Source organism: Arvicanthis niloticus, chromosome 16, assembly GCF_011762505.2.
Source record: "Arvicanthis niloticus isolate mArvNil1 chromosome 16, mArvNil1.pat.X, whole genome shotgun sequence".
Classification (NCBI taxonomy): Eukaryota; Metazoa; Chordata; class Mammalia; order Rodentia; family Muridae; genus Arvicanthis; species Arvicanthis niloticus.
In genome coordinates this window covers 71550482-71566097 of record NC_047673.1, presented here as the reverse complement: position 1 = coordinate 71566097, position 15616 = coordinate 71550482, and the positions used below count along the sequence as shown (strand labels likewise).

Genomic DNA, 15616 nt, shown 5'->3' with positions numbered 1-15616 from the left:
GGATATTACATTATGCATATTGCCAACTGAATGTCAGCCTACAGGAGTATTATGGCAAGGGGCCCCTTTACTTTGGGTGCATCCGAAAATTTCTCCTGCTCATTATCCAACTTCAGTAGCCCAATTAGCCATGCTGGGAATTCGTCAGAGTGTTCAACACTTTGGCATCCAACCTACAAGCCTAATTGTACCATATATTGCCACTCAACTCGAAGTATTGACTGCCACTGTGGATGATTGGGCAATTTTGAGATGTACTTTTAATGGGACAATGGATAATCATTTCCAAAGGACCCTATATTACAATTGATTAATGCTTATCCTGTGGTCTTTCCACGGATCACCCATAGAAAGCCTTTGTTAAATTGCCCTACTATTTTTACAGATGGTTCTAAGACAGGATGTGGAGTGTTTTTTGGTTGCAGGATCGTTGCCTGTAACCATCCAATTGTAACCTCCAGTGTCCCCTCAAGTTATAGAATTACAGATTGTGATAAAGGTTTTTGAACGATTTTCTCGTTCCTTTAATTTGATATCTGATAGTCAATATGTAGTAAATGCTATTAAACAATTGAAAATTGTAGGTAAAATAAACCTAAAGTCCACCATAGGAGAGTTACTTACCCAATTGCAATTTCTTATTTGGAATAGGGAACAACCCTTTTTTGTTCAACATATTCGTGCCCATAGTGGTTTACCTGGTCCATTGACTGAAGGAAATGATATTGTTGATAAAGCTTCAAAGACCTGTTTTAATGTTGCAAATTTTGCGCTCTTATGATTCCCTGGAGTTAGCAAGACACTTTCATAGCCAGTTTCATGTAAATTCTAAAACCCTATCATCTCACTTTGGCATTCCTCGTGCTGATGCTAGAGATATAGTGAAAGCTTGTCAAGCTTGTGCCCCATTGTTACCCCAGATGGGAATCGGGGTTAATCCCCGAGGCCTATGCCCCCTACATTTATGGCAAATGGATGTCACATATTTCCCTGAGTTCGGAAGATTAAAATATATTCATGTATCTATAGATACTGCTTCTGGAATTATGTTTGCCTCCCTGCATTCTGGGGAGAAGGCTTGCCATGTCATTGCTCATTGTTTTGAAGCCTGGGGAGCCTGGGGCATGCCTAAATGTTTAAAGACAGATAATGGACCTGCGTACACCTCTACTTCCTTTGTGTCCTTTTGTAAGACCATGGGAGTTCACCTTAACCATGGTTTGCCTTATAATCCTCAGGGGCAGGGCATTGCTGAGCGGGCATACCACACCCTAAAGGAATGCCTTCTTAAACAAAGAGGGGGGAATAGCCTCCAGCCGCAAGCCTAGAGAAAGAATGGCTATAGCCCTCTTTACCCTAAATTTTTTGATTCTGGATAAGCAGGGACGGTCTGCAGCTGATCGTCATTCTGATCCCGATGCTACCCATAAAGGCATGGTAATGTGGAAGGACATATTGACAGGAAAATGGAGTGGCCCTGACCCAGTATTGGTGTGGGCGAGAGGGTCTGTTTGTGTGTTTCCTCAGGATCAACATCAGCCAATTTGGGTTCCAGAAAGACTTACCAGGGTTATACAGCAAGAAGACAGGAATGGAGATGCTAAGGAAGACTCTTCTGCTGATGTGGATGCTACCAGCGATAAGGAGCAATGCTAGTTTTTGTTATGGAAGTCTCGCCTTTGAAAGCTCAGTACAAATTTTAAGTTCAGGACAAAATATTTCTTTTCAACCCACACCGGTATGTGTGTGTAGCCTCCTTTTACATTTGTAGTATAAAATGATAGTTTTTAATGGTAGTGTTTTGATAGTTGTTTTTATTCATTATGTTGGAATGTATCTAAATATCATTTTGCTATGGTTGCCCGTGTGCCTCGATATCTTCCTTGGCCTGTGGAAGCCCCTTCAGCCATGATTTTATTTAGATCTAAAAGAGATTTTGGCATTGCTGCAGCAATAGTTACAGCCATTGCTGTTTCAGCCACCACGGCCACAGCGGCCGCTATTTCATCGACCACCACAGTCCAGACCGCAACTGCTTTGAATAATATGTCTGCGGCAGTTGCTGAGGCCTTGGATACTCAATATTAATAATCATTTGAAAGCGGGCATTCTATTGCTTTATCAAAGAGTTGATCTTGTTCAGGAACAGGTAGATGGAGTTGGCTCAATTGGGTTGCCAATGGAAAAATACGGGTATATGTGTTACCTCCATGCCTTTTCAGTATATAAGCCATGCTAGTAATCTTTCCAAAAGCCTTTCTCAGTTCCTTACAGGAAATTGGTCGAGAGAATTCAAGGGAATGTTGAGAGAATTATGACAGTCCATTGTTCACATTAACTCGACCAGAGTGGATGCCTCTGTGGCCTCCGGATTGACCAGCTAGATTCTTCAAGCAATGTCCCACATCAAGGAGTGTGTGGGAATTGGGGAGGTTGCTATGTTCCTGGTCCTCATCAGTTGCCTTGCCTTTTGGTGCATGCGTCAGATGAAAGCCCGACAGAAAACATCTCAGGCCTTGATTGTACAAGCATCTGCAGCAGTGGAGATGGGACAGTCTCCTCAAGTGTGGTTTGGCATGCTAGAGAGGTAATCAATGATGGGTAAGATAAGACTCCTTGGGCACATTACCAACCTAAGACAGGGACCAAACCAAAGCTGTTTGACTCCCCATGACGGTAAGGAGTGTCGCCTGAAAGGGGCAACCTAAGACAGACACTCTCTCTGCCAAAATTAATAAATAAGGGGGAATTATGAGGAGTGGGTGCGGCTGTGAAGCCAGCTAAAATGGTGCCTGCAGAGTTTCGAGCGCCATTTCTTGGCGGTTTGCATGCCGCCCTCCTTTCCCTGACAGAGCCACGTCTGCAGAACTACTGCGCAGACTCACTGCCATGCAGAATCAGGCCATCTGATGTGCACCAATGAGGCATGCCCATATGGCAGGTTCTGAATGGGACAGGTATGGGGATAAAAGGACTGCCGTTAAGGGGATGGGGGTTTCCAGAGAGCAGATTGTAAAGGGTTCCTGAATAAACTATGTTGAGAAGAACTCTGAGTTGCATCATTCCTGTCTGCTGGTCGGATAGAGAAGCGACAGATTTCTAGATTAGGCTAATTAATTTGAGAAGACCAACCCTCGTGGGCAGCACTGTCCCACAGGCTGGAGTCCCAGACTGAAGAGACTGAAGCCTCAGGTGATGCCCATGATGCCCTTCATAGGAGGGAAGGCTAGTCAGACAGCAGCTGAGTGGGGGAGGGATAGTCAGCAGCTGAGTGGGGGAGGGATAGTCAGACAGCAGCTGAGTGGGGGAGGGATAGTCAGACAGCAGCTGAGGGGGGGAGGGAGATAGTCAGACAGCAGCTGAGTGGGGGAGGGATAGTCAGACAGCAGCTGAGTGGGGCACAGATTGATTTTGTACTGTGTTTCTCTTGATTCTACCTTCTCATTCTAAAATTTCCTTTTAATTTTGTTGTAAAAAAGATTAAGTAAAAATCTAGTTGTTCTGCATGCAAGATAAAGTCCTCTTTTGAAAAACTATTATAAATAAAAATAAATGGTATCCATAAATAACAAATTAAATAATATGTTTATATCATTGGCTAAATATTACGGATTAAAATTGTTTTATTACATTTATTTTTTGTGTGTTTGCATGTGTGCGCGTGCGCGCATATACAAACACATAAGTATAGAGGTTAGAAAATAAGCTTGTAGGAATAGGTTTTCCTTCTACCATGTTGAGTTCCCAGATCACACTCAGATTATCAGGCTTAGCAGCAAGCACTTTTACCCACTGAGCCATCTTGCTGGCCCTACTACTGTGGATTCATTTGGCTTTCTAAAACCCTTTCTCTCTTCTAAGTCTTTGGAAGTTTAAGTTAGCTGTTGCTTATTCTCTTAAGAAACACATATCTGTGCAATGGCTCTTATTTCTAAATCAATATCCACGTGTTGGTGTACTGTCTGTGGAGTCAGAACCCACCTGTGTGGATGGCAGATCACTGTAGGATATAGTACATGTGGTGCTGAGCACATGCTTTAGTCAAACAAACAACATGACCACATGCCAGCACTTTTTTTTTCAAACAATGAAGACTAAGATCCTACTCTATGACTCAATTACTGGGATTTTTCATAATTTACAAATACAGCTTCTGTATGTTGATTTTACTGAACTTTCCAAATTATCATTTTGCAACCTTAAAAACATTTGAAGAACTTAAATTCCTACCAGTAATATGTGGCCCCCTGGCTGTCGAAGGACCCTGGTAGCTCTGGCAATGTGTTCTATAGCTTCCTTGAAGAATACAATTGAATGAGACATCTGGCAAAAGAAATATAGCAAATAAACAAATTACAGGTGTAGAAAAATCAGGCATGCACTGAGGTTTTATGGACAAGGAAACGGGAATGAGAGCAACTCTTTTTAGTCGCGTGGCCACCTAGAGCCAGCTAACTGCTAATTTCCATCGACATTTAGAGAAAACACATTTTTTTTTTCATGAGACATCACTCACCCTTTGGCTAACATTCTAGTGAGCTGACCTGGGGTTGAGGGAACAGGACAAAGAGCAGGGGAATGGGTTCTGGGTTGCTCTTCTATTGCTCTGGGTTGACAGCGGATGGGGAGATCAAGCTCAGGAAATTGCTCGGAAGAAAAGAGCCACTGCCATTGTGAGTCTCTGGCTCTGGGCCTGTTGTTCCACTCTCTTGCATTCTTAACTCCATTAACTCCATTCAGTTCCTTACAGCTTCAACTGTGCGTCCTGTCCTTGGAATTAGATACCACTGAGACAAAAGCACAGCTAGACACATAAAGAACTGTACTTCCAATGTTTCCCCTTTGAAGCCAGAGGGAATGTTTCCCCTTCCCCACCTCAGATACACACACTTTAAAATATGTATTCTGTATTTATATACATGCACACAAGTGGACATAGGTATGCTTAACGTTCTTCAGGCTTTCATGGAATGTGTCTTTACCTCCAGAGATGCTGAACCCAACTTCTGTTGGAATTCGTTAAGGATGCTGAGAAGTTTATCATAATTATTGGTGTTCTGGTAGACCCTTTTTCGGTGAGGCTTATTTATATCCATAAAGTCCACAAATACAACTGGGTCGTTCATCAGACTCTCGTGACTCCAGTTAATCTATTGAAAAGTAAGGATTCAATGAGTATTCAATTGCTATTCAAACTCCATTGTATTGAAATCCTTTTTTTTTTTTTTTTTTTTTTTTTTTTTTAGACAGGGTTTCTCTGTGTAGTCCTGGCTGTCCTGGACTCACTCTGTAGACCAGGCTGGCCTTGAACTCAGAAATCCACCTGCCTCTGCCTCCCAAGTGCTGGGATTAAAGGTGTGCACCACCACTGCCCGGCTTACATTGAAATCCTATCTTACTAAAACCACAATCTTTTTTATAGAAGCTTCTGGCAGTGGAACCTTGGACTCAGGCTCTTAACCCGTTTGTGTGTGTGTGCACACACATATGTGCCTGTGTATGCTTGTGTGTGTTCCCTTGAGCAGTGACACTTGTAGCCCCCTACCCAAAATAGCATTAAAAAATGCTTCTAATAAAATACACTGTTACAAAGGAAGCCAAGAATATTGAAATGCAGTTGTGCCCATGAACTCTCCTCAGTGTTCTGGACTTGGGCCGAGAGCTCTGTGGTCAGAGTCAGGTGCCCTGCAGCTCCACCGACAATCTGGGAGAAGGACTCTCCCTCACTGACTGTCAGTTACCATCCTAGGCTGTGGCTTTGCACAGGTGCCTTCTTCTTTGCACGCTTTTGATTCTCTTTCATACTGAGGCCACAGACTCTCTCCTATTTGAGCCTCATTGTTGTCCCCTTCTCTAAAACCAGCCAGACTCTTTCCTCCTTTATTCACTGCACAGCTGTATACACTGGTTGGCAGAACACCAGCATGCTCTCCTGCAGCTTCTGGTTTAAGGTGGCCATGGCAGTCTCCACCTGTTCCAGTAGTCCTTAGCATGTGCCTCCCTTGGTGTCTAGATCTGGAAGTTCCTGATAGACATTCAGAAGTCACTTGCTTAGTCGGTGATGGCTAGAGACTATATGACACCAGACATCCTGTGTTTAAACTGTGACACCACTTGACCAGCAGGGTAATTGTGTATAGCCTTACTGTGCTCTACACCATTGGTCAAGTGAGGATGACAGGGCCTCCAACGCATAGGTGTTATGAACGAAGATTAAAGGATTGATGCATCAAGCTCTTGAGTCAGCACCTCATGCATTGAACCCCCTGTTTAATTAGAGTCATATTTCACTCTCTCAGAAAGGCAACTGAGTAATGCTCATGGTAATAATTCATGTCTTTGTGTTCATAAAGACAGTTTGATGTGGTCATTAATTTGGGGAATTATAGCTGCCTCAGACACCTGCAGGCTGACAGCTGCTATGGAAACCTGGTTCCCATGAGCTGGTCACTGTCTTTGTGTCTGCTCCTCACTGTGGTGAGAGGTGAAAGCAGACCTGTGTGTGGCCCTTACAGGATGGCTAGGAGTCCTCAGGAGTCCTCCCAGGGCAGGAGTAATGAGCTCTCTTCTGATTTTCATTTTGTTAGTCTATCCCTTCATCCATTCTTTTTAAAGCAAAACTTGCTACATGTGTGTGGGCACATGTGGATGTCAGAGGACGACTTGTTGGGGCAGGTTTCTCCCCTTCCACCTTTACATGGGTCTGGGGCTAGAACTCAGGTTGTCAGGTTCACAGGACCAAAACTCATCTGCCGAGCCGGCTGCTCAGCCCCACGCCTCCATTCCTTCTTAACTCATTCAACCTAGAAATATTTATTGAATGCTTATATTAGGCTGAATTCCAGAGACTTATCAAGAAATAAATCAGTGATTCTGTCCTCATAAAGCATGTAGATTGGAAAGAGCTAAGATAGGTCTGTGATAGAGAGTCCAACAGTCTTGTAACATCCAAAGAAGAATCTAGAAGGAGGCTGGCGCTGGCCAGAAATACCAAAAATGTCAAAGGTATGTACTGAATATAAAAAACAATCCACTAACACTGTAAACTGGCAAATTGTAGTTTCATATATGTAGGGAATACAATGTCATTACAATGTGAGTTGATAACTAAATAAAGCACACTTGCCACCTCAAATACACATCATTGTATCCAACAGTTCTCATGGACGTCTCCATCCTGTGTAAGAGAGGCACCATTGTCCCGTTCTTCCTACGACCTGCTTCTGAGTGGTGGACCTCTTTAGATTTTGCTCATAGTGGGAATGGTCTTTCTGAGCCTGTATTATGTCACTTAGTGTGATGTCCATGACCTGAGTCTTGAACAATGGCCAGGGGTGAGCCACAGGAGGGTGAATAGGTCAGCTCAGGAACCGTGGAAAGGTCATGGAACACTTGTCCCTCAGGAAGGGAGAGGCTGATTATTATTCCTTAGATCATGGGGTGTGTGTGTGTGGGGTGGGGGACCGACCTGTGGGTGGTGACACATTCTGCAGGACTGACTGTTGGGCCACCTACAGGCAAGGAAAGTCCTTGTCACCTCATTCCCTAAAGACCAATCAGTTTAAAAAGTCACACTGTTCTGCCAATCACATTGTGCCTAGTGGCTGCTGCCCTGAAAACTGTATAAAAAGCTCACTGAGTGAGCTGTGTGTGGTCGCCACTTCGCCTTATGTGTAGAATGACCCAATGTATTGGAACAATAAATTCCTCTTGCATTTTGCAGCAATTCTCGGCTCTGCGTGTTTCACTCAGGTGGTCAGTGGTAAGCTAAGGCTTACCAGAGTCTTACAAGGGAACCTGCAGCTGTGAAGGCAGAGGTTGTGGAAAATAAGCTGTATTCTGGCTGGAATACAGAGGTGTACACTCAGATTTCTGGCATACATGCAGACATGGACACTAAGGCCAACACTAGGACATCTTGATGGTCGAGAGAGTGCAATGAACACCAATGAGGAATGGTTTCCAGCATGTTGAATATTTCACAGTCCCAGGGCAGCATGATCCAGTGTTAGAAGTATAAACCTATAGATTCAAATCACTCTCTTAACATTCACATTATTTTCACCAAATTCTTTGCCTGTATTTAAAATGTAAGGGAGTTAGAGAGATGGCTCAGTGGTTAAGAACACTGACACCTCTTCTGAGATTCTGGGTTAATTCCCAGCACCTAATCAGGCCCTCAAATCTGTCTATAACTATAGTTTTATAGGATCTGATGCCCTCTTGTGGAGTGCAGACATACATACAGATAAGACACCCATATACATTTAATAAATAAATCTTTAAAATGTAGATGCAAGAGTATTTTTCTGTATCATAATAGCTTAGATGTATCACTATGTATTAGAAACAATTCTAAGTGATCTTCACCAACCCTACACCTGACAGAGGGCTAATAGCCAAAATTTATAAAGAACTCAATTAAAAAATGTGGTTCAGAGCTAAACAGAGGAATCTCAAATGGCTGAGAAGCACTTAAAGAAATGTCCAAAGTCCTTAGTCATCAGGGAAATGTAAATCAAAACAACTCTGAGGTTCCATCTTACACCTGTCAGTATGGCTTAGATCAAAAGCTCAAGCAACAGCACATGCTGAAATTGTGCTACATATACACAATAGAATATTACTCAGCTATTAAAAACTAAGACAGCATGGATTTTGCAGGCAAATGGGTGGATCTTGAGAATATCTTCCCAAGTGAGGTAACCCAGTCTCAAAAGGACACACATGGTATGTACTCACTTCTAAGTGGATATTAGCCATAAAATACTGGATACCCATGATACTTCCCACAGACCCAAAGAAGCTAAACAACAAGGAAGGCCCAAGACACCAAGAAAGCTAAAGGTCAAAGGGGTGGAGAGAGAGGAGTCTGGGCATCTTCAGTGGGCAGCTCTGCAGGCTCTGGAGAGGGAGGAACAATGCTGAGGCCCTGAGTGTGGACAGAGGAACCAAGACTTGATCGTTTCCCTCATAGCTTAAGTTTTGCTCTCAGACATCTTTGAGCAAGGAATGAAATTCTTAAAACCAAGTTGCTTTCATTAGTATTAGAGACACATCTGAGGACTTTCATAAAACACTCTCTCTCTCTCTCTCTCTCTCTCTCTCTCTCTCTCTCTCTCTCTCTCTGTGTGTGTATCCACTTGAGATTATTTTTCCAATGTACCTGCAGATGATTCTGGAGTTCTGCTGACAGAAGCTGATAGAAAAGGCTTTTTTCACTGTGTTCAATCAAACGATCATGAAACACGCGACTGGCTTCGTGAACTAGGAGCAGAGCAGCCATCTCTTTGGAATTAATTACGCTCTTGTCTGCCTGCATCAATCCTAGCAGAAGCTGAGAGATCGAAAGGCAACACATGACCATCATTTGCAGGTTTATGTTATATAAACACATAAACTTTCCAACTTAAGATCCATCCATTTCTGTAAGTGACAATATGAATGTTTTTATGGGAAGGGAGAGAAAGTCAAAGAAACTTGCTACAGGACAACTTGATAGTGTCTCAGAATCCTCTGAGAGAGGCTTACCAGGATCAGAGACAACAGCTGGGCAGATGTTGCTAGTGCAGGTGAAAGGGAGGGACTTTTTTTTTTTTTAATTAAAAGCTTTTTTTTTTTTCTTCTTTGAGACAGGGTCTCACGCTGCAGCTTTGGCTTGCCTGTGGACCAGGCTGACCTTGAACTCAGAGATCTTCCTGCCTCTGCCTCTTCCTCCAGAGTACTGGATTCAAGGCTTTGCCACACTGGACTGTGAGGTGCTTTCTAATATTGATGTAGTCAACATTTTAAGTTTAGATTAAGAACACCTGTGCAAATCAGGGCTGACCTTCTACAGCAAGGGAAGAAAGGTACTGTATTCAATTCTCTCTCTCTCTCTCTCTCTCTCTCTCTCTCTCTCTCTCTCTCCTCTCTCTCCCTCTCTCTCTCTCTTTCTCTCCCTCCCTCCGTCTCTCCCTCCCTCTCTTCTCCTTTTTTGTCTTTTTAAGACAAGGTTTCTTTGTGTAGTCTTGGCTATCCTGGAACTCAAATGATCCCCCTACCTCTGCTTCCCAAGTGCTGGGATGCAAGGCATGTTCCTCTATGCATGGCTAAAGTGGTTTTTTTTTTTTTTAAACATTGAATTCAAAATTATTCAATCACACTGCTGACTGAGCCAGTGCTCCTGGGTAAGCAGTTAATTCACAGATGTGCATGAGATACTTACAGAGGTTCATTCCCTTGCAGCAATAGGAAAATCGCCCAGACGGAGCCAAACCCAAACCTACACTATGGCCTTGTCATTTCTTTTGTGCAGGATCCCAGTTTGTACTGTAACAGCCTCACTGTTTTTGTTCAAGGAGCCTCTGCTTCACATCATTTGAACAATTCTTTTCAGTGGACACCTGGCACAAATTGCCACTGTGAATTTCCCTTTTTATACCTTCTGACAATTTGGTGTGGGCAGTAACATCAGAGAGGAAGGGAGGGAGGGAGGGAGGAAGACAGGGACTCAAGGCAGTAAAATTACATCTCAATTTAAACATTAAACATAAGCTAGAGAACTAATTTCACAACAAACCTTAAACATGTCTCGGGGATTAAATATATAGTGGCATTTGGTTGGCGATGGCAACAGTTTCTTACAGACTTCATAATATATCGCCAGGGAGCAGAGGACAAGCTGATCTCGAGATTTCTGAACCTCGGTTACGAAGTTATGGATGGAGAAATACATTCCCAAGTGAGCCTTTAAAGAGAAAATTGTATGTTTAGTCAAACATGTAAATGTAGGCTGTTGCTAAAATTTACCAGGAAGCCGACTTGTGGACTGTACACAGAGGGTTAATTTCACTAAGAATTATTACTAGTTAAAATCTTAGAGCAGGATAGCAGCCGAAGTGCAAAGCTGCCCTAGGTGTAGAAAACAGATGATACCAGAGATCATAGTTTGTCACGTGGCCTAGAAGGTATGTAATGTGTGCTCTTTGGGGACAATTTGGTGGCCCACCTCTGTGCACATCAGTTGTGGTACTCTCTCATCTTCTGGCTTGCCAGAGAGGCAAGTGATAAGAGTGTTACCTCATCTAAACAGCTATACATATACACATGGCCTTTCTTTGGAGAGTCCAGAAGGTCCTCATTGGAAACATGGCTCAAACTGAAGTACAGGGTAATTTATACAACTGATGTGTGAGGTTGCATAGAATATAGTAACTGTCTTCAAAATTAATCTTGTATTTCCTTTCTTTAGAAGCTTTAAAGGTAGATTAAAACCAACTTCCTGCAAACCCCTTATGATTCTGATGCAGGAGACCACAGACTACACCTAAAAGAAAACTGCTTTAGAAGAAAGTAAATGTGCATGACGAGCCAGGCTGGCCAAGGAGACCCTGCCTCTCATGAGACAATGCAAAGATGGGAACACAAAGTGCTCATGCTTAAAAAGGTAGCTACCGAGCTCCATGCCAGACGCACCAGGTTTCAGTCAGGAGAGTCACCTCTTGGGATTGCATTAGATACATACCACACACATTTTTTATGAACATCAAAAGTAATTTCAATATTGAGATAGTCCAGAAAATACAGGAGAAATAATATTTATGAAGACAAGAATAATTACTCAGTGTCAGTGGCCTTAAGTCTCATATTTCTATAATGATCTCTTTTTTTTTTTTCCAAGTAGAAGATGAGCTAGGTGGAAACCCATGCATCCCTGTGGTAGTTACCATAGTTAGGTTTCTTTATTGCTGTGGTAAAACAACATGACCAAAAGCAACTTGGGGAAGTTCAGGGTCCTGCCCTGAAGGTCAGGTACTGAGGTGGGATGCAGATAGGAGGCCAGAGGCTGATGCTCTCTTGTCATTAACTCCCTCTCCCGGTTCTGATTTAACACTCTCTTGCTGTTCTGAAGCCAGAAGCTGATGACTTCTGGCAATTGACTTCTGCTGATAGCAGCAGGGGGAAGGTTGAGGGAAGAAACTTAGTTATTACTTGGGCTCTTTACTCCTTGACTCAGGTGCCTCTCATTAGCCAGGCAAGAGGCTCTAGGTTCATTAACTCTTTGTGAGCCAGAGAGAAAGGAAAGGGAAAGAAAGAAAGAGAGAGAGAGAAAGAGAGAGAGAGAGAGAGAGAGAGAGAGAGAGAGAGAGAGAGAGAGAGAAAGAAAGAAAGAAAGTCAGTCAGGCACACACACAGACATACGCACTCTGGAGGACACAGAAAAAGGACTACACCAAGCCTTTATTTTTGCTATCAGCTTTTTATAGATTTTTACACAAAAGTCTTCTATGTAAGAAAAAAAAAATGCCTCATAGATAAAATGTTACACAAACGGAAGTTACGGCAGAAGGTAGATTATAAATTCAAAGAAATGTTTCATTCTATGAGCTCATTATAAGTTCAAAGCAACATTTTTACAGGATATAACTTGCTATATCCTAGTGCACACCTGTGGCCTCATCCTTGGCCCCGACTTAGAATGTTTTTCTTGATCATTAATGTGCTCCAATCCTGTATTCTTTTCCTAGTGCAATTAGTCTATGAGACATGAAGGTTTACATGACAGCTCTATTTGCAGCTTGTATTCTATAGGGGCCTGAGAATACTTGTGTCAATTTAGGAGTTCTCTAAAATAATCATTAGGAATTATGAAATCATCAATTTGTCTAAACAGCATTACTACATGAAAGTATATCTCCATATTGATTCTGTAGGAAATTTGCCCAATAGGGTGGACAAATACCCAGGAGTCATTAAGCTATGTAATAGTGACAGGAAAGGCATATCAGTAGTGAGAAGCAATTCTGGGACGAAGTCTCTGGGGTCTTTGCCTCTCAGAGATCAACCCATCTCAGCCATACAAAACAGTGGGCCATGTCCAGAAATTCACTGGCTTGTCATAACCTTTCCTAGATGGCTTCCATCAGGGAAGATAAGGTTTATTTCATCTTATAGTTCATAGTCCATCACCCGAGGAAGGGCATGGACTCCCCCTGGAGGCAGAACTTGTGCAGAGCTTGTGGAGGGCTGCTGCTTATTGATTTGCTCCTCCTGGTTTACTCAACCTGCTTTCTTATACACCCCAGGGCCGTTTGTTCAGAAGTGGCATTACCCACAGTGGGCTGGGCCCTCCCACATCAGTACCAATCGAGATCATGCCCCACCTTTTAATCCCAGCATTTGGGAGGCAGAGGTATGTGGATCTCTGAGTTCCAGGCAAGTCTGGTGTACAGAGTGAGTTCCAGGACAGCTGGGGCCATGTAGTAAAACTCCTTTTCAACCCCTACACACAAAAAGAAAAGATGCACTCTTCCCAGGTATGTCTAGGCTTGTGTCCAGTTGACAAAAACCAACAAGTGTAGTAGAGTACTACAGTGTGCTTGAGAACCTGGTTCTGTCTCAGTGGAGGGAGGGACAGCCAGATACATTACCTGAAAAATAGTACATAAGGCAACCTGTGGAGGATGAGGCAACACCAGCATGGAGAAGTGTTTGAGGAGACGGGGGCTGATGTCCTTCCCTCTGGCAGAAGGGGTAGAAGCAGCAATTAGAGAAAGATCTTGAATACTCTGTGGAAAGAGTTTTAAAAGGGGAATGCATCTGTAAGAAGTAAAATATGTAATCCATATCCCAGCCCCAAGTAGAAGAATCTAGGCAGATATTTAGATTACTATTTACCACAAAGCAAAAATGACAATGGTAATAAAGACCTGTGTTCTTATAGGGAACCTGTCATCAAATGTAGCTTCAAGCTACTTCAGCAGCTTCTTCCTTTCTAAATGCCATCAGGAAATAGCCTGTTTAAAAAAAAAAACATGACCACCACTTCCAAATGTGAAACGATTAGAAGAAAGCACAGGGCACTACATCGTGACAGTGGCCCAGGCAAGGAAGCTCAAAACCACAGGACAGTGGGATTACCCTAAGCAGGACATTCCAGCACAGCACAGTGGCTGATGAGTAAACAGGCATTGACAAGGGGTTACCATCTAGAGTATACAAGGAACTCAAATAGCCCAACAGCACCCCTACCACAAACAATTCAACTAAAATCTGGGGAACATCTTAACAAAAGAAAGCAGCAGGTGAATGAAAGTAAATTTCGCACGCATCATTGACCATCAGGGAGATTCAAATAAAAACAATCATGAGATATCATTTTATCCCAGTTAGAACAGCTACTAGAAAAAGGACAAGAAATGGGGAATGCTGGTGAAGCCAAGGTCTCTGAGAAGAAGGGAATTCTCATAAACCACTACTGTACAATTAGCATGGACATTACAGAAACAGGGTATAGGCTCCTCATTAAAACAGGATTACCACATGTTCCAACGGTCTTTCTACATAACATAACAACACATATTCAACAGAGGTCAAATCAGCATATAAAATATATCTATATTTATTGCACTATTAACAATAGAAAAAAAAACCCCACCAGAATCAATTTAAGGGGCCACTAATGGATAAAGAAAATATGATGTATATATGTGATGAAATTCCAGGAAGTCCTGTCATTTATAACAACATAAATGATCCCAGAAGACTTATGTTACTCAAAATAAGCCAGACACAGAAAGACAGACATTGCATAATCTCATTAATTTGGGGGAATCTAAAAAAAATGTAATACCAGACATTTCCTACTAATAATTGTAACTATAAATGTTCTAATTCCTCAAGTAAATAATGTAGACTAGTCAGTTGGATATTGTCCTGTAAAAAAATATAGTTGAGTCAATAAGAAACTCTGAGAGAAGGAATAGAAATCAATCAAACAACAAATGAAATGGAAACCATTCTGGTATAACTATTTTGATAGCTAGTGAAGTATACTCTAGCTGAAAACCATCAGAAGAGATACAAGACAGCTATCATATATTAACAAATGAGCAATTTGCCAAGATGCTGTAACAATTGTACACATATGTTATTAGGACTTTAATAAGACATTAATGGACATAGGGGACAAATCGGTCCCGATATAATGACAGCGCAGAATGTCAACAATCCACGCTCATCAATAGGTACTTCAGAATAACCTACACCATAGATTACAGATGTTTAACAGACATTTGCAGAGCAGTCCACACAACAGCTGTGAAATCCATATTACTCTCAGCAGCATATGGAGCTTTAAAAAACTGTCCACATTTTAGCCTATAAAGCAAGTCTCAGCAAAATGCAAATGCATTGAAGTAATTTTTTATGGGGCTATTGTGGAATAAAATCAGACACAAAAGAAACACCAGAGATTAAACAATGTGTTCTTGAATGACCAATAAGTAAACTGGAAGAATCAGGGTGAAAATAAAAACCTTCATAGAATTAAGTGAAACTGAAAGCATAGCTCATCAAAGTCTTTGGGATGCAATGAAGGAAGCTTTCAAGGGGCAGCCTGTAGCCGTGAATGTTTACATAAAAAACGAAGAGGAGGAAGTGGAGAGGGGGCGGATTATACACTAAGTCTATTATAAACGAAGTATAACTACACACATGTGGAAACACTGTTATGAAACTCATCATTTTGTATGATGACTTAAAAGGAGTAAGAAATAAGAATCAGATCTGAACCAACAGCTTACTGATGCATCCCAAAGTCTTAGAAAAACAAGAACAAGCCAAACTCCAAAGT

The 15616-nt window shown here is 42.1% G+C and overlaps 1 protein-coding gene across 1 annotated transcript in view; it reads right to left on the bottom strand.

Moving 5' to 3' along the window:
• Dnah14 (dynein axonemal heavy chain 14) overlaps positions 1-15616 on the bottom strand; it is a 224119-nt gene that overhangs the window by 75091 nt on the left and 133412 nt on the right. Inside the window, exons 50-54 of the mRNA XM_076914623.1 lie at positions 13413-13550; positions 10562-10729; positions 9167-9337; positions 4983-5150; positions 4231-4323 (exon numbers count right to left, since the gene is read on the bottom strand). Of these exons, the coding sequence (XP_076770738.1) occupies positions 4231-4323; positions 4983-5150; positions 9167-9337; positions 10562-10729; positions 13413-13550 (738 nt within the window). The remainder of the gene's footprint in view (positions 1-4230; positions 4324-4982; positions 5151-9166; positions 9338-10561; positions 10730-13412; positions 13551-15616) is intronic.